This window comes from Electrona antarctica, assembly GCF_951216825.1.
Source record: "Electrona antarctica genome assembly, chromosome: 8".
Classification (NCBI taxonomy): Eukaryota; Metazoa; Chordata; class Actinopteri; order Myctophiformes; family Myctophidae; genus Electrona; species Electrona antarctica.
In genome coordinates, this window is record NC_136789.1 from 11,711,727 (window position 1) to 11,736,496 (window position 24,770).

The window sequence follows — 24,770 nt, forward strand, 5'->3', positions numbered from 1 at the left end:
TGAGCCTTTCTTTTTGTATTAGACTATAGGCTATCAAACTCTGAATGGCCTTGGCTTTTAAACAAGAAGTTCAAAAAGTACTACTTGCTATGCCTTTATCATTGCGAATTTGTAAATGATGCTAATTTTGGTTTGTTTCAACTTGTCTTTTCAAGGCAGCCTTAGTTACAGACTTTTATAATCCATTCAAAATGATAGGATATTCATATTTATCTGACATGACAGACATACTGTTATCTATTCTTTGTTTTTGACATGAATCATTGTGATCCATTCAAATCATATTTATATTCATATTAATAATTTATATTTATACCGGGTATTTATCTGGCATTTAGTGACATATGACTGCATGTTATTCTTTCTTTGAAACCCTGAGCCTTTTGTGGTTGCTGAACTGGAGAAAGTCCTGCAGGGCCTGAAATGTGGAAAGGCAGCAGGATATGACAACATCTCTCCAGAGTTCATGATACATCTTGGACCCCGAGCCCTAACCTGGCTGACACAACTCTACACCAGGATCGTACAGACAAACTCGATCCCAAAGAAATGGCGGACAGCAAAAGTAATTGCCATACCAAAACCTGGCAAGGACCACAAATTACCAGCAAGCTACCGCCCAATCTCCCTACTCAGCGTCCCCTTCAAAATCCTGGAACGCCTAATACTACAACGTATTTCTCCAAGAGTAGAGGACATTCTCTGTGTGGATCAGGCAGGTTTCCGCAAGGACCGCAGCACAGGAGAACAAGTACTGGCCCTAACCACCTTCATCGAAAATGGTTTCGAGAACAGACTAAAGACAGGTACTGTGTTTCTTGACCTCACAGCAGCCTATGATACTGTCTGGCACAAAGGCCTCATACTAAAGCTCACAAAGGTGCTCCCTGCTTGGGCAACAGCAATTATCCAAACTCTGCTGACCAACCGGAGGTTCAGAGTCCACCTCGGACAGAACATAAGTGCATGGAGAACACAGCGAAATGGACTCCCGCAAGGCTCAGTTCTAGCTCCAACCCTGTTCAACATCTACACAAATGATCTACCAACCACCAAATCCCGCAAATTCATCTACGCTGACGACATCTGTCTGGCATTCCAAGCACCAGACTTCGACCCACTGGAACAAGTGCTCACCGAAGACCTCTCCAAACTGGACCAGTTCTGCAAAACATGGCGCCTAATACCGAGCCCAGCAAAAACTGTTTCCAGTGTTTTCCATCTCCACAATGCTAAAGCTGCCAGATAACTGGACATCTACCTGAGCGGACTCAAACTAAAACATGCACCCTATCCAACCTATCTTGGTGTGACCCTCGACAGAACTCTGTCCTTCAAGGAACACCTAAAAGGGACAGCAGCTAAGGTGAAGTCCAGGAACAATCTGCTCTGTAAACTTGCTGGTGCAAAATGGGGGGCGGCAGCCTCCACCCTGCGCACCTCAGCACTGGCCCTGTCATACTCTGCAGCAGAATATTGTGCCCCTGTCTGGTCTAGGTCATCACACACACACCAAGTGGACACCCAGCTCAACACCACCATGAGAACCATAACCGGGACTATTCGCTCCACACCACTCCCCTGGCTCCCAGTATTATCAAACATAGCCCCCCCACATATCCGGCGAGCAGCAGTCTCTCAAAGGATGCTTCAAAAGGTCAAAGACTCTCCCCACCTACCAATCCATGCAGACATATTTAACCCACCCACTGCTCGACTCCCATCTAGACGACCAATTTGGAAGAACCCCCCATCAGCTGACTTCACCATCCAATCAGCTTGGAAAAGGGAATGGGAGTCCAATGAGGTCTCAAACAAACACCTGGTGTCAGACCCCAACCAACAGGTCCCTGGCACCACCCTCCCAAGGAGACAGTGGTCTACGTTGAATAGGTTCAGGACTGGACATGGCCCCTGCTTGGCCAGCCTTCACAAGTGGGGCAGTAGCCCAAGCCCACTGTGTGCGTGTGGTGAGGAGCAAACTATGAAGCACATCATAGAAGTTTGCCCTCTCCAAAGACTGGAAGGAGGATTAATCACCCTCCATACAGCAGACCAGGAGGCAACCGATTGGCTAAAGGACTTTGCATTCGCTAAATAAAAATTCTTTCTTTTTGTCATAAATTCTATTATGCTCCCATCAAACATTTATCTGACATGACTGAATGTTAATTATTGCAATTCTTATATCATTAATTTGACTGCATGTTCTTTCTTTTTGACATAACATAATAAATCATTCGGATATCATCCTTTCAAATCACATTGCATTCTAGCCCTGGACCAGGGCTAATTGCATTCATATCTGAGTCTGACAAGGCTGCATGTTATCGTTGTATGACATAAATCATGATGTGATCCAAGCAAATCAGATCTGCACTGCTCAGACCAAGTTACAGTAGGAGTGAAAACAATCTGTGTGGAGTCCCGAACGAGCAGCATATTCACGCGAGATTGCGCGAGACAACAATAAGTTGAGGGGAACATGGCGACGTCTAATTTGCTGAAGGTAGGCTGTCTTCCACTTCGAATCAATTCTTTTTAGGTTTCCATGTCACTGCATGGCACTACGTTTTGATGGACACAAATCGTGAATGGACCATTGGTCATCGTTGCGGTGTCCAGCAGAAAGTCGTATTTACTCACTATACGACCAGTTAGTTATCACTGGCTAACATTATAGCTACACTATTCTATTCAATGACTGAGCTGAGCTGCTAAAAAGAGCTATATATAAGATAGCTAACAGTAGAGAGACACAAAAGACGGAGGACGTACAGTTTAATATAGCATGCATTGTATTGTATTCATCATGCTGCCACTGGGCAGCAGCATATCTGACTGTCACCCACCCCGGGGTGACAATTATAAGAGCTTCCCTGCAACTGACAAGACGGTGGCATCCTCCTCAGTGTTAACTGTTAAATTAAATTATTTAATATAGACGAGTCCAGATTTTGCTCCATTTGTTCACTCTCAGAGTCAGAGTTACAAATGGAGTAGGATCTCATGGGTCGCCAGGGAAAGGGGACTTTGCATTCAAAATGTTGGTCATCATGTGGGTTTTTGCATGCAGACAGGGACAGTACTGTAACTGTCAGTGTCAACACGGAAGCAATCAAACTTTGTATATTTCAGATTCTGACATAGTTCCGTAAGAGGAAAAAAAGCAATGCATGTTATGTTATTCAACACTTCAATTTGGGATTTACTTGAATGAAAATGGTATTTTATTTTAATATGCATGCTAGAGTAAGTATATGAATACACAACACAATATAATTAGCACATCTGCAAGGGGATGGTTGGAGGTTAGCCGCAATTTGCAACAGTAGCTTATTTTTAAATATGTTGCATCTACACCAAGTTCACCAACCAACCATTGACAGTCCGTACATCCAAACACAAAAGTCCTATCGGATTGTATGCAACTCAATATGTCAAGGTCAAGAATATGTCTATGTCAAGAAGTTCCAAGTGTTGGAGTTTGGAAGCGCTCGTTTTTAATAACATAACCTCCTGCATAATGCATTATGTACAGTTTGTACACTTTCAAAACAGGTGATATGCAGGGCCGCTGAGGGATTAACAAGCGCTTCCAAACTCCAACACTTAAAATAATCACCTGTATTGACAGAAATTAGCTCATAACATGTCTACGGACCTACGGTGGATTTTTATGAAACACATTTTGCAGACAGAGGATAATTCAAGCTTTTTGTACACCTGCAATGTTGGTGAGTTTAACATCGTTTAATACAAATACAATTTTTGTGTTTGTTGGTAGCTGATTGATTGATTGATTGAATTTTATTTCACAGTATGTAGAATGGGTACATTTCAATACAAAAACTGCTACGAGGATGAAACCAGAAAAGCACTAAGACTTATTTACAGCAGGGTCCTCCATTTTCAATTCATCAGAACATTTAAAGATGTATATATACGACAAATATACACTTCTATGGAAAAAAGGAAATCATCATACATACAGTTAAAGAAAGTTAAAAAAGGGAAAAACATGTCAGGCTGTCAATGGTTGGTGTTGCAACTCTAGATTCAACTGAACATATAAAAAATAATCTAGTGTTGCAAGTTACGGCTAGATAGAAGTCTCCCATGTGGGACACCTGGGTTCAAATCCTGGCTAGGACATGACATTTATAGATTGCAGCTTTCACCACAGACATCCATGTGAGAGTTGTATTGTAGTTTATTCGCTTTGTGCTTGTTTTCAGAATAAAGGCTCCCTCCAGTTTGAGGACAAATGGGAACTGATGCGTCCCATAGTCCTGAAGTTGCTACGCCAGGAGTGTGTCACCAAACAGCAATGGTTTGACCTGTTCTCGTAAGTGTATCAATTGAATATGTTTCGAGGGATAGATTTGGGTTCAGTCAGTTCAGGCTTTCTGTTGTGTTTTAGCAACTAGGAGGGAACAAATAGGGATATTCCTCCCATCGCCACCTTTGTTCCTGTTGATTTTCCACAGAGACGTCCATGCAGTGTGTTTGTGGGATGACAAAGGTCCAGCTAAGATCCATCAGGCCCTGAAAGAAGACATCCTAGATTTCATCAAACAAGCACAAGCAGTAAGGGTTTGGTGCCATAATTAGAATTTCATGTCTCAACTTTGTGCTGCTCTTATCCTTGAATCTAAGCAAATCTCTGTTGTTAACATGGAGTTAGAAGTTGACTTGAAAGGTCTGAGTAGATGAACCCAGAAGTGTTTTAAAGTCAAATACACTTTTTACTGCATCTAAGCATCAGAGGCTGCTGTCCTGGATCACTAGATTTAAAAAAAAGTCTTACTTTAAATGATGAAGTAGGTCAGGAGTGGCTGATTGTCAGTATCAGCCAGTAACACGCGGGAGTCTGTCCCCGTAACAATGCGCTAGACCCCTGGGAGATGGATTGCTGAGGTGGAGCACCACACCTACCATCAGCTCCCAGTACGACTTGCCGCACCCAAGCCGTGCAACTCATCCGCTGAGTTGGCGGTGCCCGGGATCGAACCCATGAACTTGTGGTCCAAAGGCGAGAGCTCTACCGACTGAGCTACACGGACACTACAAATAGTCTAACTATATGATCATATTCCGTCACTAAGACTGTCCCTACCTTCCGTTCTCGCCTTCTATTCCTCCAGCGGGTTTTAAGTCACCAGGATGACACAGCGTTGCTGAAGGCCTACATTGTGGAGTGGAGGAAGTTCTTCACGCAGTGCGACATCCTGCCCAAGCCCTTCTGCCAGCTGGAGATCACGCTCATGGGGAAGCAAGGCAGCAACAAGAAATCCAACGTGGAGGACAGCATTGTGCGGAAGGTGAGGAAGACAGGAGTGTGTGAGAGAAGTAGGTTGTGACAAATCTAAAATAATTAATATGTTTTACACTCTCAAGTTGTTGTTTAACTGTTGTTAAACAAGAAGTCTACACAATTAGAAGAAGAATGGAATTGTGGACATATCCAACGACAACAAAATATTCAAAGTTTTGGGTCTGCAAGGCTAAATCTCATCAAATGAGTACGACAGACGAATAACAGTCTAAGTCCACACTATTGATCCATAATATAAAAATGATAGATAAGGGTTCAGGACAACGAGGCCTTTTCGTGGAGGGGTCAGTCTGAAATTTGGACTTAGACTGTTTTTCGTCTGTGGTACTCTCAAATGCCGAATAAATAATGGGCCTTGATATGAAAAGACTTGAAAACCACTGTATTAGAATATTTTCATAGGTTTGTGGTGCTCCCACAGCATCCAAGTTGACGCCTGTCTCTCTCTCTCTGGTCTCAGCTGATGCTGGACACATGGAACGAGTCCATCTTCTCCAACATTAAGAACCGACTGCAGGACAGTGCTATGAAGCTGGTGCACGCCGAGAGGCTGGGAGAGGCCTTCGACTCCCAGCTGGTCATAGGGGTTCGAGAGTCTTACGGTGAGAGTAAATACATTGTCGCTGTTGAACGGGAACCTTTGTATGTCCAAAACCATTACTTTTCAGGAAAAGAAAAAAATAACCTGTGGTCCAATCATGTATACAGTAGATTATTTTGTCACAAGCTCTTGTATATTATTAAAAAAAACCCAGTGTATTTTTTATTACTAATATTTTTGTGCATATAACAGAAGGTTGTTTTTTTATTTAGTTTCATAATGGCACAAGTATCTGCTAATGTCTTGTTACTGTAGTTATCACAGTCATTTTGGTTTAGTCATGCAGCAAATTACTCAAACTAAACTACTCATTTGTGTATGTATTTATTCACTACCTGTTTTCTCTGAGCAGTGAATCTTTGTTCCAACCCCGACGACAAGCTGCAGATATACAGAGACAACTTCGAGAAGGCCTACATGGACTCTACTGAACGTTTCTACAGAACGCAGGCACCATCCTACCTCCAACAGAACGGGGTCCAAAACTACATGAAATATGTGAGTACAGTACAATTTGTTGTACCCAAGCTGCATCCTAGCCTAGGACAAGACTAAGTAATCAAGGACTTTCTGCAGAATATATGGGAATTTATTCATACGATAGTGGGCTGCTTTTCACTAATCTAACCAGAATGTGTTTTAGTGCTTGTGGTCAGTGTTCTGTTCATTATAGCCTAGCTCCTCATGTCCATTTAGTTTGGTGTCTCAAGCTTGTATTCATAAAGATTCTGTGTCTGGGTCAGTTTTGTTCCAAGCTTCAAGGTTGTTTGTTGGTTCCATGGTTAGTGTAAGGGTTGAAGCTCGGGTTTGGTGATGAAGTGGTTGTAGCTGTAGGCTCGCTGCAGTACTTTCTTTTCATTTCTCTGCACTATAGTTTTCACTGTAGAATTTACTATTTTCCAATAGCAATTTGTTGCATGGTCCCTAAGTCAGCAAGGTTGCATTTGAAGTCCAATCTACCTCCACATTCAGGATTCAAGATTTACATTTTACAGAGTGAAACATATTTTTGCTTTAGGTGCTCACACTTATTTATTTTTATGCCATGTAGTGGCTGTTTTCAAACAAATCTCTCTCTCTCTCTCTCTCTCTCTCTCTCTCTCTCTCTCTCTCTCTCTCTCTCTCTCTGAATTAATTCCTTAGTGTTTAATACGTTAAGTTATTATCGTCATCACATGCCATTTCATGAAGGCAGGTAGGGCACAACCTAGGCAGTTCTTAGTTAATTGTTAATCCAAAAGTATTGGAGCTTTACATTTTTCCATAACAAGTTCCAGAAGTTTCCATTTAAGTATTTAGACATGAGGTGAAGTTAGTCTACCTCATGAGAGATGGTGTTGTCTCTGTTTGCCAGGCTGATGCAAAGTTGAGGGAAGAGGAGAAACGTGCACTGCGCTACCTGGAGACAAGACGGGACTGTAACTCTGTACAAGCAGTGAGTAGCCAGTCACATCTTATTTATAGTATGAATGCATTAGCTTAATATACTCTACTGTAAAATAAACTGTGTTCCAATGGATCCAATGCAATGCATTATTTAGTCACGAGCTCTTTTTAATCTTTTTTTGGTCATATTTATAAAACTCACAGATATTATTATGAATTACCCACTTTCACCTCAAAAATGCTAAAAAAATAATAATAGCTATCTACATTCTATATTCTTCTATATATATGTACAAGCTCACAACTGAGCTATTTTCGCTACTTTTGCATGGCATTTTTGTATGACTAAGTAGGGCATTCATTTACGTTCAAGACATATGGAGACAAGGCTTCTGCCACGACAGCGACGATATTCAGCATTCCAGGAAAACACATTTAGCTTTTCTTTTTTTTTGTCTTTGCTTGTCTTCATTTCAGCTAATGGAGTGTTGCGTCAACGCTCTGGTGACATCGTTCAAGGAGACCATCTTGACCGAGTGTCCAGGCATGATCAAACGAAATGAGACAGAGAGTGAGTACGGCAGGAGTGTCCCCGCCAAAGGCTCAGCCAGCTCAGGTTTGCACCAGGAAAATGGACCGTCCCCCTACCCCTCCCCCCACCCCCAGCACCTAAACGTCTGTAGAATACCCTTGTCTGCCCGCCGCCTCTCTCTGTCCTGATTGGTGTCTAGGCTGTAATAACCACTCATCACTGTGTTCTGGAGCTGTAGTTCTGTCTATCCACACAGTAATGTGACCATGTTTATAGCCCTGGAGTGTCTGTGGTGCTGAGGCTGAAAATAGACAAAGGACATTCTAAATCGGCCCCATTCCTGCCGTCAAATGGATCAGCTCAGGCCCCAGTACGTCATATTAACCATATGAACCCCAGTGTTCATATTCTGGGAATGCCATTATAGGCAAATGTTCTGCAAAAAATAGCAGATCTACAAGCTCACAATATGTTGAGCTTGTAGAGAAAAGTGAGCTTGTAGATTGGCTATTTCCCCCAAATAGATTTGGTGTATAGGGAAAAGGGTTGGGACTAAGTTTAAGTGGGCTGATCCATTTTTGCTCTAGGCTTATTCTCTCAATTGAAGACTTTTGTCTTTAACAAATGCTTCAATGTACTCTTAAGCCCAGTCCACACACAATGCAGTGATTCCCAATGCAACAGGTTGCAACTTGCAACCATATCATTCCACTTGGCTCTCAGATGTTGCAGGGCATAATAGTGTTCATATTTTCATACGTTTTTGGGGCTTTGCCTAATCTGCTCATCTCAGTACTGTAAGTGCTTTGAATCTTGCTACTGTACTGTGGGTGAATTTGGGGGGAATCTTTAAATATGCATTTATTTATATTTATACCCACAATTGGGTCCCGACCCACTGTTGTAGGCTATGCGAGAAACAGTGTTGTAGAGCAGTGGTTCCCAAACCTTTGTGTCCGCGACCCAGTGTTTGGGATACAGTGTTGTAGCAGTGTATACGGTGCCCATTATGCCTTCCCTCCTCCTGCAGAGTTGCACTTGATGTTCTCCCTGATGGACAAGGTGCCCAGTGGCATAGATCCCATGCTGAAGGACCTGGAGGATCACATCATGAACGCTGGCCTGGCTGACATGGTGGCCTCGGCAGAGTCCATCACCTCAGTAAGTGACAGTGGTGAAAAGTACATTGTACTTAAGTACTGTACGTACTGTAAAATGTTGAGCTATTTGTACTTTACTTGAGTATTTCCAATTTCCAATACTTGTACCCCTATTCACTACATCTCGATTCCAAATATTGTACTTTTACTCCACTGCATTTATTTGAAAACTGTAGTTACTAGTTACTTTTTGGATTTTGATTATTATTTCGAATAATAACCGTATATGCATTTCGGCCATTTGAAAATAGCCGATCTACAAGCTTAAAGATGTAGGGAAATGAAAAATACGGGCATTTTATTTTGAAGCTTCGCTCTGAAACGGAAAGCTTTGAACCAATCGGCACCCTCCAGGGTATGGGACGTAGCTCTGTTACATACACGTGCACAACGCGTACGTTGAGTTTGTTTGTTTACATGTCACAGAGAGATGGGCAGCAAAGCTTGTGGCTTATTTCTAACCTATAATGTTTTCAGATACATATTTTAGCGTGCTGATTAAGTTTAAAATGAGTAAAACCTCTCTGGATGTCTTGAATGAGATTAAAAACGGAGTAGTTCTGTAATCAAATTCAGCTGTGTTTGGAGGAACGTGCAGCAATAGGAATCAAACGGGTGAATTAAATCAAGCGTCATCACACATCACGTTTTTGTTCAAAAGAAGTAATTAAAGGTATCTTCAGTGATTTCACTTAATTCTAATGATAATCCTCCCAACTCTAGAGTGTGCTGACCATATAAGGAGTTCCTCCCTGTCCCCAGTTAACCCCTGGGGTCAAAAAAGCGTAGGTTTCGTTTTTGGCTAGGTGGCCCAGCCTCAGGATAGAGAGGTGCCTTCCTCCAATCATGATCGAGCGGAGGTGGGCCTTGGTGTGCGTGCTGTTGGCCTGTTGCGTGTCCCCCCACTGTAGAGCGTGTGCATGTGCACATCTTGTTACCGGGGCGGACCGGGGGGTTGTCCAAATCACTGAATGCTCCTTTAAAATTAATTTCACTAGGTCTATAAGTACATTTTTGTTACTAATACTTTTGTACTTTTACTCAAGTAAATGTTGAGTTCCGGACTTTTATTTGTAACAGAGTATTTATACATTGCAGTAATTTGCTACTTTTACTTAAGGACGCAATGTGAGTACTTTTTCCACCCCTGAGTAAGTGCTTCTAGTGTACTTCTTCTCACCCACAACATATTGATGTAAGGCAGGGGTGCCAACATTGGCACAGGGGAGGGTAATCACTGGCATAGGTGATAGAGAGGATGTTTTGGTTTAGAAATAAGGGGTGAAACCATTAATGGTAATAGCCTAATTGGTACATAAATTGACAGGAAATGAAATTTCTTAATTGATTAATTTGACATAATATGATGACTTTTAAATGAATCAAGGAAAGGTTGGTTTTGACAGCTGTGTAAAACACAATTCTGTCACTTCCTTTTAAGTTACAATCAATCCCATAGATTAACCAAAACATAATTGTCAGATGCATCTATTATTATTATTATTATTATTATTCGTTAAAGAAATCTGTCGCAGCGCCAGCTGACAGGAATGTCTCAACTCACTAATGGGTAATAAAACTTGAGTTTGTCTCTTGAACAGGATTCTGAGAAATATGTGGAGCAGCTGCTCACGTTATTCAACCGATTCAGTCGACTGGTGAAAGAGGCCTTTCAGGACGACCCACGCTTCTTAACAGCCAGAGACAAAGTGAGCACAGCAACAATCACAGTATCACACAGATCTGTAATCTGCCAGGACACATTGCTGTGCGATTTAGGTCGGTGGTTCACAACCTTTCCTGGATCAGGGCCCACTTGAAAAGCGTTGGCAGCCCACCCATCTGACCACTTAACGCGGCAGCCATTTGACCATGCATTTTTATAGCCTTTTCAGATGTTTATTTTAATTATCTGTCAATTGATTTTGTTTCAGCTTGGATCAATGGAACTAACGTAGTATACTTTAAGTTCATATTCATCGGTATCACAATAAAAGCTAATTCTTCAAGCTTTTAAAGAAGAAAAACATGTTTTTTTTTAATATAAATGTTATATTAATAGCCTATTTAGGCATTTGAACAGACACTCTTAGCCAGAGCGAGATAGAAATGTGACATTGGAATAAGTATTGGACACAACTCAATGATCAGTTATATTATTGGGTATTATTTTTATCTCTTGAACAGGATTCTGAGAAATATGTGGAGTTGTCTAATGATCTACCATGTTGACCATGTTCTTATCTGCCCTGCAGGCATATAAAGCCGTTGTGAACGACGCCACCATATTTAAATTAGAACTTCCCCTGAAACAGAAAGGGTGAGAAATACTCCTTGTATGATGTACATACCTTTGGTCCATCCACTGAAGAATGGCATGTCGCATAAAGCCCACAGTGACATTTCCGTCCCCTCCCCTGCTGTGTTTCCCCAGTGTGGGCCTGAAAACCCAGCCGGAGTCCAAGTGTCCGGAGCTGCTCGCCAACTACTGTGACATGCTGTTGAGGAAAACGCCGCTCAGCAAGAAACTCACCTCTGAGGAGATAGAGGCCAAGCTCAAAGAAGTGGTACGTCTACGCTTGCATGGCTCTGGCAATTTAAGGAATCTCTGTCAGTCTGTCTGCCTTTCTCCTTACTCATCACTGGGTTGAGCAATTGATCTGAATGTGCACACAGGCATTGACCATTGGCATATTATTGCTGTTGGGAGGAAACCACCTAACTCCATTTTTGAGTTTTTCTTTTTTTTGTGGTGCAACCACTCCAAGGACCAGCAATGTCTGTCTGTCTGTCTGTCTGTCTGTCTGTCTGTCTGTCTGTCTGTCTGTCTGTCTGTCTGTCTGTCTGTCTGTCTGTCTGTCTGTCTGTCTGTCTGTCTGTCTGTCTGTCTGTCTGTCTGTCTGTCTGTCTGTCTGTCTGTCTGTCTGTCTGTCTGTCTGTCTGTCTGTCTGTCTGTCTGTCTGTCTGTCTGTCTGTCTGTCTATATGTTTAGGGTACCAACACTTGACAAAGTGGCGCTGTTGAGCTTCACACTGTGCACAGCTGCATGATGGGAAGCTGAGTTTTTAGCAACCATTACGTGATTTCGGGTGTGACAGTACAGTACAGTACAGTACAGTAGAGGGACCCGCTGGGGACCGCCACATGGTAACTCTGTCATTTCTCGACTGTTTCGGGCGCAAGGCGGCTCGCCGGAACCGGGCCGACACCCTGGGCGCGTTCCTGTGGATCTGGAGTTGCACCACTCACTTCACACGGGTGTGATTTTTTCATAAATCAGCACTATTGAACACCCTTTACATCTGTGTGTTGGTTAAAAAAATATTGAACCAATGAAAAGTAGTAAAAAGTGCTTCAGAGAAAATCTCTTAACTCCATTGGACCCTCAAACTGTCTGCTTAAGCAACTGCTTCCACCACATCTCCCCCTCTCATGCAAGTATTTGACAATATATAAAGGCTCAACACCAACTTTGACGAGGCAGTATTGTTTTGTTTTCAAAATATAAGATTTTCTTAATTTCCTGAAAAATGTATATTTTTCATTTCCTGAAAAACGAACATTTTGGAGTTAGCTGGTTTCTTCCCGACAGCAGAGATATCACTATCCAGGGGTTGTTAGGTTGTGGAGGCTATGAGAGATAAAGGTGATTCCAGATATTAAAGGTTATTTTGTACAAAATCATATCATGAACTTATTGTTTTTCTTCTCTAGACATATCATAATATATAAAAAAACATTCTGCAGAACTCATTATTTGACATAGAAACATTTTATTAATTTTTTTCTAATGTTTAATTGTCATAGCTAGCCGTTAGTTTTGTGGGTGCTTAACAGCCAATTTAATTCTGTGACATTTAGTCATGGTATTCCTTCCTGTGAGCCTTTTTCCCCAATGAGTATGTCATGGTATGTGTGGTAATAATGTTTTCTATGAACTCTTTTACAGCTATTGGTGCTGAAGTATGTCCAGAACAAAGACGTGTTCATGCGTTACCACAAAGCACATCTGACACGTCGCCTCATCCTAGACATCTCAGCAGATAGTGAAATAGAAGAGAATATGGTGGAGTGGCTCAGGGTAAGGTGTGTGTGTGTGTGTGTGTGTGTGTGTGTGTGTGTGTGTGTGTGTGTGTGTGTGTGTGTGTGTGTGTGTGTGTGTGTGTGTGTGTGTGTGTGTGTGTGTGTGTGTGTGTGTGTGTGTGTGTGTGTGTGTGTGTGTGTGTGTGTGTGTGTGTGTGTGTGTGTGTGTGTGTGTGTGTGTGTGTGTGTGTGTGTGTACTGTGTGTGTGTGTGTGTGTGCGCGCATCACATATACTATTTGGTTGACTGTACTGTTGTGTGCTTCAACAGGAAGTAGGAATGCCAGCGGACTATGTCAACAAGCTGGCCAGAATGTTCCAGGATATCAAAGTGTCGGAGGACCTCAACCAGTCTTTTAAAGAAATGCACAAACATAACAAGCTAGCATTATCGGGTAAGAGACGAGAAGAGTGGCAATCACTCGCTACATGTGCTTCTGTGTACGCAGGTGCATAACTGTAGTCCCTGGTTTACAGAAAGTGGCATACCCGTTTCCCATAGCTTTGATTGATAGGCTCTGTGGCATATTTATAATAATAAACCTTTATTTGTATAGCACCTTTCATGACATGAAATGCAGCTCAAAGTGCTTTACAGAGCAGTAGAGAAAAAAAGAAGAAGCAAAGGCATAAAACAACATTAAAATAATAGCAGTAATGCAATGCAAAAGCAAGAGTGCAGATGTATATCTTGAGTTTGTTCCACGCCGTCGGCCCGTAGAAGCAGAAAGCTGCTTCACCGTGTTTTTTAGTTGCCATTTTTTTAAGCACATCGAGCGAGCCAGCAGTGGAGGACCTGAATATACATAACTAGGCAGGCAGTCATGTAGGTACTGTAGGAAGGTGCGAGACCATCAGGTCACCTCATGTAGGTAGGAAGGTGCGAGACCATGAGTAAAACTGGAGTAATATGTTCTCTCATCTTAGTTTTAGTAAAAACTTTGGCTGCTGCATTTTGGACAAGTTGTAATCTGTCAGTTTTATTTTGATTTGAACCGGAAACGCATATGAAGCAAGGTGTCATACAAGCTTGTCTTAACCACCAAATGCTTTCCATTATGGTCTGCCACATGAGCCTGGGTCCATTCAATATTTTTCCTAGAGGCTTACTTTTTGTGCCTTAACTATTATTATTGCGATATGCTCTTGCTGTTTCTGTTTTTTCTTTCTTTGCTATTTTAGTTTTTTCATCTGTATGACACTAGAATTTCGCCGCCCTTCGGGCGGCTCATCCTAGTTCCGTTGCAGCGCAATGGGAAGAAGGAAATTGCGAGATTTGACAGACTCCACTTCATGTTTCAGCTGTGTTTTTAAACCCAGTATTGTGCCCTTCACATGTATTAACAGATGGGTATTATTAGTATTTGTTGTATTTTATTTTCACATCAAAGCAAATTAAAGTAATTTAAAATAAGCACACATGAAACTGCTTTTTACTGTTTTGGTTTACTTACAATAAGTTAGTGTTTTTGGAAACCAAAAGATGTTGAGAATGGAGCAGAACATACTGTAGTATATTTTTGTGGGGACCTTGACTGCATTATAGTAGGCCTACAATCTTTTGGATTGCAGTGACCCCACATTGTTTCTTCGGGAACAATATTTGTAGTTACAATGAGGGCTACATGAGCCGAAGGGAGAGAAACACGTCGCCTCTCTCCAGTCCGTGCGTATGTTGCTGCTGGTGGCTGAATAACAACGGATCGCATCGCTGACTGACATAAACGCACAGTTACAAATCAGAGGCACTTCAATAAGAAAACTCAACTAATAACGCTTGTGTGTGTTAATCTGCCCGATGCTGACGTTAGTATATAATGTTTAGATTGTTTTCCTCTTGTACATGCGTTTGTGGGCACAGTGGCAGGGGGTGAAAAGCCGATTTGTCCCATGGTGTGCACTGCGCAACTGTGCAGTGTAAAAAATGCTGAAATCAAACCACACACACACACACACACACACACACACACACACACACACACACACAGTCACTCAGTCACAAATCCTCCACAGTGTGATTACGTGTCTGCAGTGACACTGATGCGAGGTTACAATGAGTCCGTGGTGTGGTGAGACTGGGAAAGGAATAAATCGCGGAAGAGCTTGGCATCCGACTGCGCGCGTTGTGTGGATGAGATGGGCGCGTTGGGAAATACCGCACCGAAGCACACTCGCCTATTAGTTTTCATTGCATTTGCACAGTGCGCTCAGTGCGAGATTTGCGAACGTGGCCGTTGTGTGTGTGTGGCTGGCTGCGTGGGGATCGCCATGTGAGGGGGCTAGCCAATAAGGGGCCTGTTGCATTAGTGTGTGTGGTGTAGCCGAAGGGGGTGTTGAGAACATGAGGGGGATGTAGCACAGCAATCGGTGACCCCTACATTAAGCTGTGTTGCTCCCATCATGCAGTGCAAATGCGTGTTGTAGCAACCGTAGCCAATGGGAAAACAGGATGCAGTGTTGCCAGGTCCGCGAATTGTAAGCGAGTTGTAAGTAGCGTGTTGAATGGCATTTGTTCTGGGCTAGTTTTCATAGACCTGGCAACAAATTAGGCGGGGGTGTCGGTGCTTGTGGCGTGTTTGTGTTTATTATTGATATTGATGTTGTTTGTGAGTGTGGACGGGAGGCGGCTTTAGTGGCAGTGCAATGACAGTTTTTACGCGGGTGTTGTGGAATGTGGTCGTGCGGCGCGACATGAGGAGATAGCCGTGGATCAACGCGGAGGGTAAGGCTGTGTCGTGTTAGTGTGTTGTTGCAGTGTGTGTTGCAGCGTGTTGCAGTGTGTCAGTGACGTAGTAGCTGGTGCCTTTTGTTCCTGTGCGTGCTTTTGGGCACATGTTTTCAATTGTAATATAGGATATCTGTTAATGTTTTATTTGTAATAATTGTGTATATTCAACAATGATGTAATTTGATCCTATGCATATACAAATCTTCCCGGAGAATGCCACTTCAATCTCAAGCCCCTGGAGGATTTTTAGACATTCTCCTTCACTTGACATTCTTACTGACTCTTTGTATCATTTTTAAATGATTTTTTTTAAGTGAAAAATAAACAAACAAAGAGCTCACATTTGGAGCAGCCGCAACACAACTTAGTGGGAACAGGCTTTCTGGTAATAGGAAAGTCACCAGTTGGCCTACCGTCCCTTGTGTATGTGTCAGTGGCCCTGAGCAAGACACTTAGGGCCCTATTATGCATGTCTTAAGTACCAGGTCTTATTACTTAACTTAAGACCTGGAGGCGTGATCAATGCCATTTGGCTATTCTGAGTGGCCAAACAGCATTGACCACGCCTCCAGGTCTTAAGTTAAGTCATAAGACCTGGTACTTAAGACACGCATAATAGGGCCCTTAATCCCTAGCCTCGGAAACCCAGACATTTTTATTTTGCTTAACCCCCCCCGAGCACTCATCATAACCGTCTCAAGGCCTATTCATGCTCCAGTTTTAGGTGATATGGTGAGTGGTGACCACCAGAAAGCTGGTTAGTAAAAACAGAGAGATGTGTTTGGGTGAGCGCCTGAGTGGTGAGTCGCTTACCACCGCGGCGTGACGTCGTCATGTAGTTTTTGGTGGTCACATTATCACCTAATACTATGTATGTATGAATAGGCCTTTAGCAGCCATCAATTGGGTGAATTTAAAGTTGAATTTCCCCCACGGGACTAATAATAAAATAAGTAAAGACAATTTTGTTTCCAGGCAAAAACATAATCTCCACTTCCCAGCCTGGCGGCCTGGTGGAGATAACGGCAAACATTTCCAGCCAAGTATGAAGCAAATAATATCCTGGACATTTCAAGATGTAGGATGGTTTATGTCAACTATGCGTCTCCTTTCATGTTCCCTTGCAGCAGACTCTGTCAACATTAAGATTCTGAATGCTGGCGCGTGGTCGAGGAGCAGCGAGAAGGTGTTCGTTTCTCTGCCTACAGAACTGGAGGATCTCATACCAGAAGTAGAGGACTTCTACAAAAAGAACCACAGTGGCAGAAAGCTCCACTGGCACCACCTCATGTCCAATGGCATTGTGAGTCTTAAATGCACATGGGGCTCAGGGGTAGAGTGGCTGAGAGAAAAGACAGATTTGTTCTAGTCTGGAATGTTAAAATTAGGATTGATCAAGTGATATTACTCAAACAGAGAACATAACCTCCCCAGAATAATAGTCAACAAACAAGTTCCACAACAGTAGGTTATATGAATGGGTGAATGTAATGCACAATCTATGTAGAGCGCTTTGGATAAAAGCTCTATATAAATGCATTTTCCATTTACATAAGCAGGTCTCATTGCTTGATTTGCTTTGGATTGGAGTTTGTGCCAGGTTGCGACACATTCTGATCTTGTAGATATGCTATTTTCACTGAATGTTTGACATGCCCAGAATGTGTTTAAGCAGGCTGACCGTATACCACCATGTGTTACACCTCTCTCTTTTCATCTCCAGATAACGTTTAAGAATGAGGTGGGCCAGTATGACCTGGAGGTAACCACGTTCCAGCTCGCCGTGCTGTTTGCCTGGAACCAGCGGCCCAGGGAAAGGATCACTTTTGAGAACCTTAAGTTGGCCTCTGAGCTTCCTGATGCCGAGCTTCGACGCACACTCTGGGTAAGGCACGGAAATAGCAAGAGCTTGTAAATCAGCTATTGTTGCCATGGGACATCACCATAGCATACGATGGAATATACCTTAGGCATAAGGATGATGACTACCGTACGACACTCGATCTTCGCTCAATATTGTTTGATAGAGGCATAGTAAAAAAATTATTTATACACCTAATGATAATAGACACTCATTTGTCTTTGCTGTTGTTTTTAATTACAGTAGATCATTTGATTGAACTGGCATATGACTTTCCTCTGATCTCTCCCTCCTCCAGTCTTTGGTGGCGTTTCCTAAACTAAAGCGGCAGGTGTTGTCGTACGACCCAGTGGTGGGTTCACCCAAAGACTTTGCAGAAGGAACACTATTCTACATCAACCAGGAATTCTCTCTAATGTGAGAAATGTGAAGAGTCTCCTTTGTCTGCCCCCCCCCCCCCCCCCCCAAACAAATACATAAAAATAAATGGCTGATCTACATACATGCTGAACGTGTAGATCAGCTATTTTTGAAAGCATTTGAAAATACAAGTTCTATGTTATGGGTTCCAAGATCTCAGGTTTATTACTAGTACCTCCTGAGCATAGCCAACACATTACCTTTTGAGAACCCTATTTGAAACCAGCAGCCGGGAAACATGTTTCGCGGCATTGGCATGGTTCACTTAGTTCTAACCCATTGGCATGGTTCACTTAGTTCTAACCCATTGGCCTGGTTCACTTAGTTCTAACCCATTGGCATGGTTCACTTAGTTCTAACCCATTGGCATGGTTCACTTAGTTCTAACCCATTGGCATGGTTCACTTAGTTCTACCCCATTGGCATGGTTCACTTAGTTCTACCCATTGGCATGGTTCACTTAGTTCTACCCATTGGCATGGTTCACTTAGTTCTACCCATTGGCATGGTTCACTTAGTTCTAACCCATTGGCCTGGTTCACTTAGTTCTAACCCATTGGCATGGTTCACTTAGTTCTACCCCATTGGCATGGTTCACTTAGTTCTAACCCATTGGCATGGTTCACTTAGTTCTAACCCATTGGCATGGTTCACTTAGTTCTACCCATTGGCATGGTTCACTTAGTTCTAACCCATTGGCATGGTTCACTTAGTTCTACCCATTGGCATGGTTCACTTAGTTCTAACCCATTGGCATGGTTCACTTAGTTCTTGCAGTTGAAAAGAGCCATTATAAGCATTGAGGTAGACTAAAGGTTTAGTCTACTGATTGACTTGCGTCTCTCCCAGCCACACACGGCATCTCTCTGCACCCCCACAGCATCTCTCTGCACCTCCCCACGGCATCTCTCTGCACCTCCCCACAGCATCTCTCTGCACCTCCCCACAGCATCTCTCTGCACCTCCCCACAGCATCTCTCTGCACCACCCCACAGCATCTCTCTGCACCTCCCCACAGCATTACATTATAGGAGCCCTGACATTGTCAAAAGAAGAGAAATGGTGCAAAGTTTTGTTTTGAGCTGAGCTTGCGGTAGATAAAACAATCCGTACAAAATGGCAATTTGGGGAGTGCCTACCATGTCTCCAGTAGCTAAATGACAGACGGGGAGGGCTGTTAGAAAGTACATTTAGCAAGACGAATGTTCACATTACACGGGAAAGGGCTTGAGGGAGTGCATCGGGATTTTCTATCCGGCTGTTTCGGGACGCTTTTCTGACCACAGGTTTCAATGTAATGCGGATAGATCGCTCCACATAAATCACACACGCAATCTCTATGCAAAATTGTATTTTATTTTTTTACCCCAATCTTTTTCCTTTTTTTTTCTCTCTATTCACAGAAAAAACTCCAAGGTACAGAAAAGGGGAAAGATCAATCTGATTGGCCGGTTGCAGCTCACCACAGAGCGAATGAGAGAGGAGGAGAACGAGGGTATAGTCCAGCTCAGGATACTAAGAACACAGGTACAGTATGGAGACTCGCTGGGCTCATTGCTGGAAAGTAATGAGCAGTACACGTATATGTACTGTACTGTACATGTACTCAAGTACTGTACTTAAGTACAATGTTGATGTATTTTTTACATTACTGGACTAGTTCCAATTAAATTTCAAAACTTTTACTTCACCACATTACATCTACAGTACATCTTAGAGGGAAATATTGTACTTTTACTCCACTGCAATTATTTGACAGCTTTACTGTAGTTACTAGTTAGTTTGTAGATTTTGATTATTATTAGCACAAAACATACTTTACATTAACCACTTCGGCCATATATACCATATTATACTTTGGCTTTTTGAAAGCTTGCAGATCAGCTATTTTCAATGGATTTTCATCCATTTTATACATTTGGAAACTTGTGAACATAATTTTACTTTTGTTACATTTGAGTACCGTACTTCTACCACTGGCTGTGCTCAACATGCACGTAGGAGCGGTTCTTGAATTACGCCTCGGACAAGCACCACCTTCTGTGTGAACAAACAATCAAACGCTGCGTTTCCCACGACGGAATTTCACATGATACAACAGACGTGTTATGTTTTCTTAGTAGTGTGAGCCACGTTTCAATTTGAAAAATACTTTACTTAAGTCCTACGTACTTAGTTGTACGACAAATGGCTGAATCAGCCGATCTATACGTTTACAGCATGTTACATCTCTTTTCCATTTTTGTTTATTTTTGAGGGGCGCTAGCCCCACCTATATTCAGCTATTAGTGTAGATTTTCGTATTAGACAAACATTAAATTCCCATTGACAATGAATGGAGAATTTACGTCATATGTGGACGAGCAAATCGGCTATTTCTATCCTACACAAAGATAAAATTTCCATTGACAATGAATGGAGAATTTACATCATGTTTCTGAGCAAATTAGTAGTTTTGTCCTACACAGAGTAAATTCACATTGACAATGAATGGAGAATTTACGTTATGTTTCTGAGCAAATAGACATGTTACGTCATGACGATGTACGATGATTAGATGTTCTAAAATTACCATTTTAGAACATCTGCCAAAAATAGGGTTGCCGGGGTTAATGTGTTTAGCATACATTTTTTACACTGTTACAAAACCACTGTTTTATATGGGGGGGGGGGGGGGGGTGCTAGCCCCTCCTATATACAGCTTTTTGTCCTAAACTCGTCACATTTGCCATTGACAATGAAAGGAGAATTCACGTCATATGTTGTGTCTGAACAAATCGGCTTTTTGTGGCAACAAACATTAAATGCCATTGACAATGAAAAGAGAATTTACATCATATGTAGACAAGCAATTCGGCTATTTTGTCCTAACACAAACATTACATGCCATTGACAATGAATGGAAAATTTACATTATATGTGGACGTGCAAATCGGCTTTTCTAAACGCAGTGCAACTGTTTTAATTCAGCTATATATATAAGCTGTCATCTTACATGATCATGGTTAAAAGATAATAACATAAGTTGACAAATTAATTCAAGAAGAAGTATATTCATTTTGTATTGGATGATGTACGACGACGAGAGCGCCCCTCACTTCACACAGGTGTGATTTTTCAAACAAGGTCCATGCTTTGGGTTGATATTAGAGAAAGTAAAAGATGAGTGTTAACCTTTTTTCTTTTTTTTCTTTAGTTTTACTGATTTTTGTGATTTTTGTCCACTGACCTCATGCTTCCTTCTATGCATGAGAAGTCCAAGCCGCTTCTTTTCCCCTGACAGGGGGAGTTTCCCCGGTTGGACGTACGTGGAAGGTACACGTTATTCCAACCAGTTCCTTTCCCCTCCATCAGGCGCCCCGGCTGGCCAGGGGGAGGCAGTATAGAGACCAGGACTACTGCATGGTTCTTTTGTGAGGGTACCTACCCTAGGGGACACAGGGAGAACGTGCGAACGCCACACATGAGCTTCTTTCTCACACATTTCCCCTCCTCTTGTCTCTGTACTCCCCGGCCGTCTAGGAGGCCATCATTCAGATCATGAAGATGAGGAAGCGGCTGAACAACGCCCAGCTGCAGACAGAGCTGGTGGAGATCCTGAAGAACATGTTTTTGCCACAGAAGAAGATGATCAAGGAGCAGATGGAGTGGCTCATAGAGCACAAGTACATCAAACGGGACGAGACGGACCTTAACACCTTCATCTATATGGCGTAGCGGCGCGGCTCGACGCGCTACAGAGAGACACTGCCGTCTGTGTCGGCCGGCGTTTGCGCGTGGCTATGGGCCTGATGGACAACTGAGAGTATATCCAGGTCCCTCGTCCTCCTCCGTTCAATTCATGAACCCCTAGCGTTTCTATTCTGCGGTGAACATCCTGTGAAAGTAGCATACCTACGAGCTCACAATGTGTCGCGACCGCGGCGCATTGCGAGGTCATGGATATGCGAGTTTCTGGGAGACTCCACTCAACTAAGTACTCTATAGGGTTTAAATAGAGGTCATGGATATGCGAGTTTCTGGGAGACTCCAGTCAACTAAGTACTCTATAGGGTTTAAATGGTTAATGGTTCGGGCTAGGTATGAATTTATGACTAGAGATGTATTTAAAATAAATCATCCTGCCTTTAAAGTTCTATAATGAAAAAAAAGAGAGAAAAGAAAATGCTTAGGAAAAACCGCAGCAGTCAGCACCAAATGTTTTACGGTGGTTTTGGCTTGGAAGGGGTTCCTTGTCTGTCAGATGAGGCTCAGCTTGTGAATGGTCCGTTTTTGTTGCCATGGTGTGCCCCAGCCACCATGCCGACCAATCACCGTGCTTGCCCCCCCCCCCCCCCCCACACACACATACACCACACACATTGATTGTTTTGTGTGAGTCTAAAGGCATGCTGAGGGGAAAAGAAACAGAAAAGCCCTGCTGACTCACAACTCCCGCAGTCCAGTTTGAATATGTGTCTGACCACCACTCAAAACAACACAGACAAGAAGCTGTGCTTCTCTACATGTTGTGACACACACAGAGGGTGTGTCTCTTACTCAAGTTAAGTCAGATGTGTGTGTGTGGGGAGGGGGGTGTCAAAGCTGTAGTAGTGGGAGCGGACTCAGGTAGAGTGATTCAGCACTTCCATCAGGACATGGAATGCAGCGGTCCGGGATATAAAGCACTCGACAGCTTCCAGAACAGAAACAACAAGACGAGTGGATCCAAGTTCCAAAACGTTCTCCGAGCCTCTACTCATAGGTCACAAGTAGAAACTAGAATGTGGGACAATTAGCATATTGCTACTATATGATATGAAATCAATTTTCATCTACCACATCACATGTGTATGAGCTATAGAGGCAGATTTGGAAATTAGTCCACCCCCCCCCCCCCCCTCCCTCTTTTCTACAGGTTTCCTATGAAAGGAGGCAGAGATTTAGTGTTCCACATGTTGACTACAGCAATTCAAAGCTATACTTGTCTTTAGGAGAGTGTACAAAGGGATGTGAATAATGAAATGACTAAATAAACAGCACCTTATTATAAAACGATGCACACAGGCTTGGTCCTGGAGTGAGTTCTAAATCCTACACGCCTAAGTTATAAAAGAATGGTATATTCCCATTCTTTGATAACCGTCCTAAACAATGTGTGTGATCATTATTTTATTTAGGCTTTACATTCAATCTACATTTTGTTGCTACATTTCCATTCCAACCACCAGTGGTCCTTGAGGGGGTTCCACGTGGTCCCCAGCTAAATGATGGAGAGTTGGTAACCAAATGGACCCTTATTATTAGATCTTTAACTCTTTAGAGTGTAAAATGAAACCGTACGCTCCCAAGAGTAAAATTATTGTTAAACATCTGCATTACTTAATTTACAAGTCTACACAATTTGAGAATGTAGAAGAAGAAAAAACAAAAAAAACAAATATATATATATATATACTATATATCAATCAAGTATTGCGTCTGAGAGGCTAAATGTCATCAAATTGTGGTCTGTGGCTCAAATGCTGAATAAATAATTGATATGAAAAGGGTTGGAAACCACTGGTCTACAATAATACCTCTCATATCAACTTTATTGAGTGTCATCACTATTGCCCACACCATCCTAAGGGATATCAGGAGGTCTCTAACCTGTCCTGTACCTTCCCTAAGGTATATGGATAGAGCTTTATCAGTGATTCTCAACCTATTGAATTTCAACGACCCTCCGTTTGATCTGCGTCAGGCCACGCCATGGTCCCCCATTTGATGCATGATTTACAAAAAAACATCTATTCTGTAGACACATGATTTTACATTGTGTCTCAAATTGATTGCTGGTGGTCCCTGAACCCATAGTTGAGAACCCGTTTATAACCTGTAACATCCTCAACTATGAGATCTATAGGCCTACAGCTGGACCAGGTATATACTATATAGCCCATGCGTAGGCTAGAACTGTCCCCTATGAGGACAGTAGCCTACTATAGGACAGAAATATTTTTTCATTTGGCTGGTTAAATCATTCATGTGCTTGAAGTGGCTCCACTGTGTTTGAATTGAGTGCTGTGCTTTGGACACCGCCTTGTTGCCAGGCTGTAAATCCCGATTTGTACGGCGGAGTATAATTTCGGGGTATATTTCAAGCTAACTTGTCGCATTGCTACAATAATAGTCTATGGCATCATTGGGCACATAATGAAAATGAACTGGAGTCTCTCTGGAGCCATACGAACTCAGAGTGAATTGTTCCAATTCACTGTCAGTAAATGTGATCTTTTGTCGCCATCAAGTGGACTTTCAAGGGAACTTCAACCTCGATAGGACAAAGCGAAACACGGGAATATCCATCAATCTATTAGGCTAATTTAGTTTCGCTTAATCATTTATTTTCAAGTAGGCCAATGCATTAAGATTTGAGAGAGAAAATAGCCCACCCTGCCATTCAGAAATAAACAAGGACTAATTGTGATAATTTGTATAGCTCGCTATACAAAGAACATGTGCTCGCGTCTTTCTTGCCATCGACGTTGAACGGGAGACAGATGAAAAGTAGGCTATAGTGTTATTGCACTGTTCGTGGCCAAAATGCTGCGGATCCCAAATGATTGTGGCAAAAACATGTCCCCTGCTTTAGCTTTGGAATAGCAGGTAGGATCCGAAGATTCAGATCGCTCAGTGAC

The 24,770-nt window shown here is 42.5% G+C and overlaps 1 protein-coding gene across 4 annotated transcripts; it reads left to right on the forward strand.

Annotated features, from left to right (window-relative positions):
- The first annotated feature begins 2,382 nt into the window (after positions 1 to 2,382).
- On the forward strand, positions 2,383 to 23,559 carry cul5b (cullin 5b). Of its 4 annotated transcripts, XR_013790574.1 has the most exons (20): positions 2,383 to 2,509; positions 4,239 to 4,348; positions 4,491 to 4,590; positions 5,148 to 5,324; positions 5,799 to 5,940; positions 6,292 to 6,437; positions 7,294 to 7,374; positions 7,803 to 7,941; positions 8,888 to 9,018; positions 10,619 to 10,726; positions 11,273 to 11,337; positions 11,452 to 11,584; positions 12,967 to 13,098; positions 13,371 to 13,494; positions 16,955 to 17,130; positions 17,551 to 17,712; positions 17,987 to 18,105; positions 19,512 to 19,635; positions 21,631 to 22,043; positions 22,109 to 23,559. XR_013790574.1 is itself a non-coding variant. In XM_079507594.1 (19 exons), the coding sequence occupies exons 1-19, from the start codon at positions 2,486 to 2,488 to the stop codon at positions 21,823 to 21,825; spliced, it is 2,388 nt and encodes a 795-aa protein (XP_079363720.1). In that variant the 5' UTR covers positions 2,383 to 2,485; the 3' UTR covers positions 21,826 to 23,559. The 4 variants fall into 4 exon arrangements, 3 of the variants coding, with proteins under 3 accessions (XP_079363720.1, XP_079363721.1, XP_079363722.1); XM_079507594.1 differs by having other exon boundaries at positions 21,631 to 23,559; XM_079507595.1 differs by having other exon boundaries at positions 16,958 to 17,130; positions 21,631 to 23,559.
- Positions 23,560 to 24,770: the final 1,211 nt, after the last annotated feature.

Excerpts from the sequence above, each read along its gene's own strand:
- cul5b (XM_079507594.1), top strand. The coding sequence starts at position 2,486 with ATGGCGACGTCTAATTTGCTGAAG. Across the intron at positions 4,591-5,147 it reads TCATCAAACAAGCACAAGCA|CGGGTTTTAAGTCACCAGGA; the intron begins GTAAGGGTTTGG and ends CTATTCCTCCAG. Across the intron at positions 11,585-12,966 it reads AGGCCAAGCTCAAAGAAGTG|CTATTGGTGCTGAAGTATGT; the intron begins GTACGTCTACGC and ends ACTCTTTTACAG.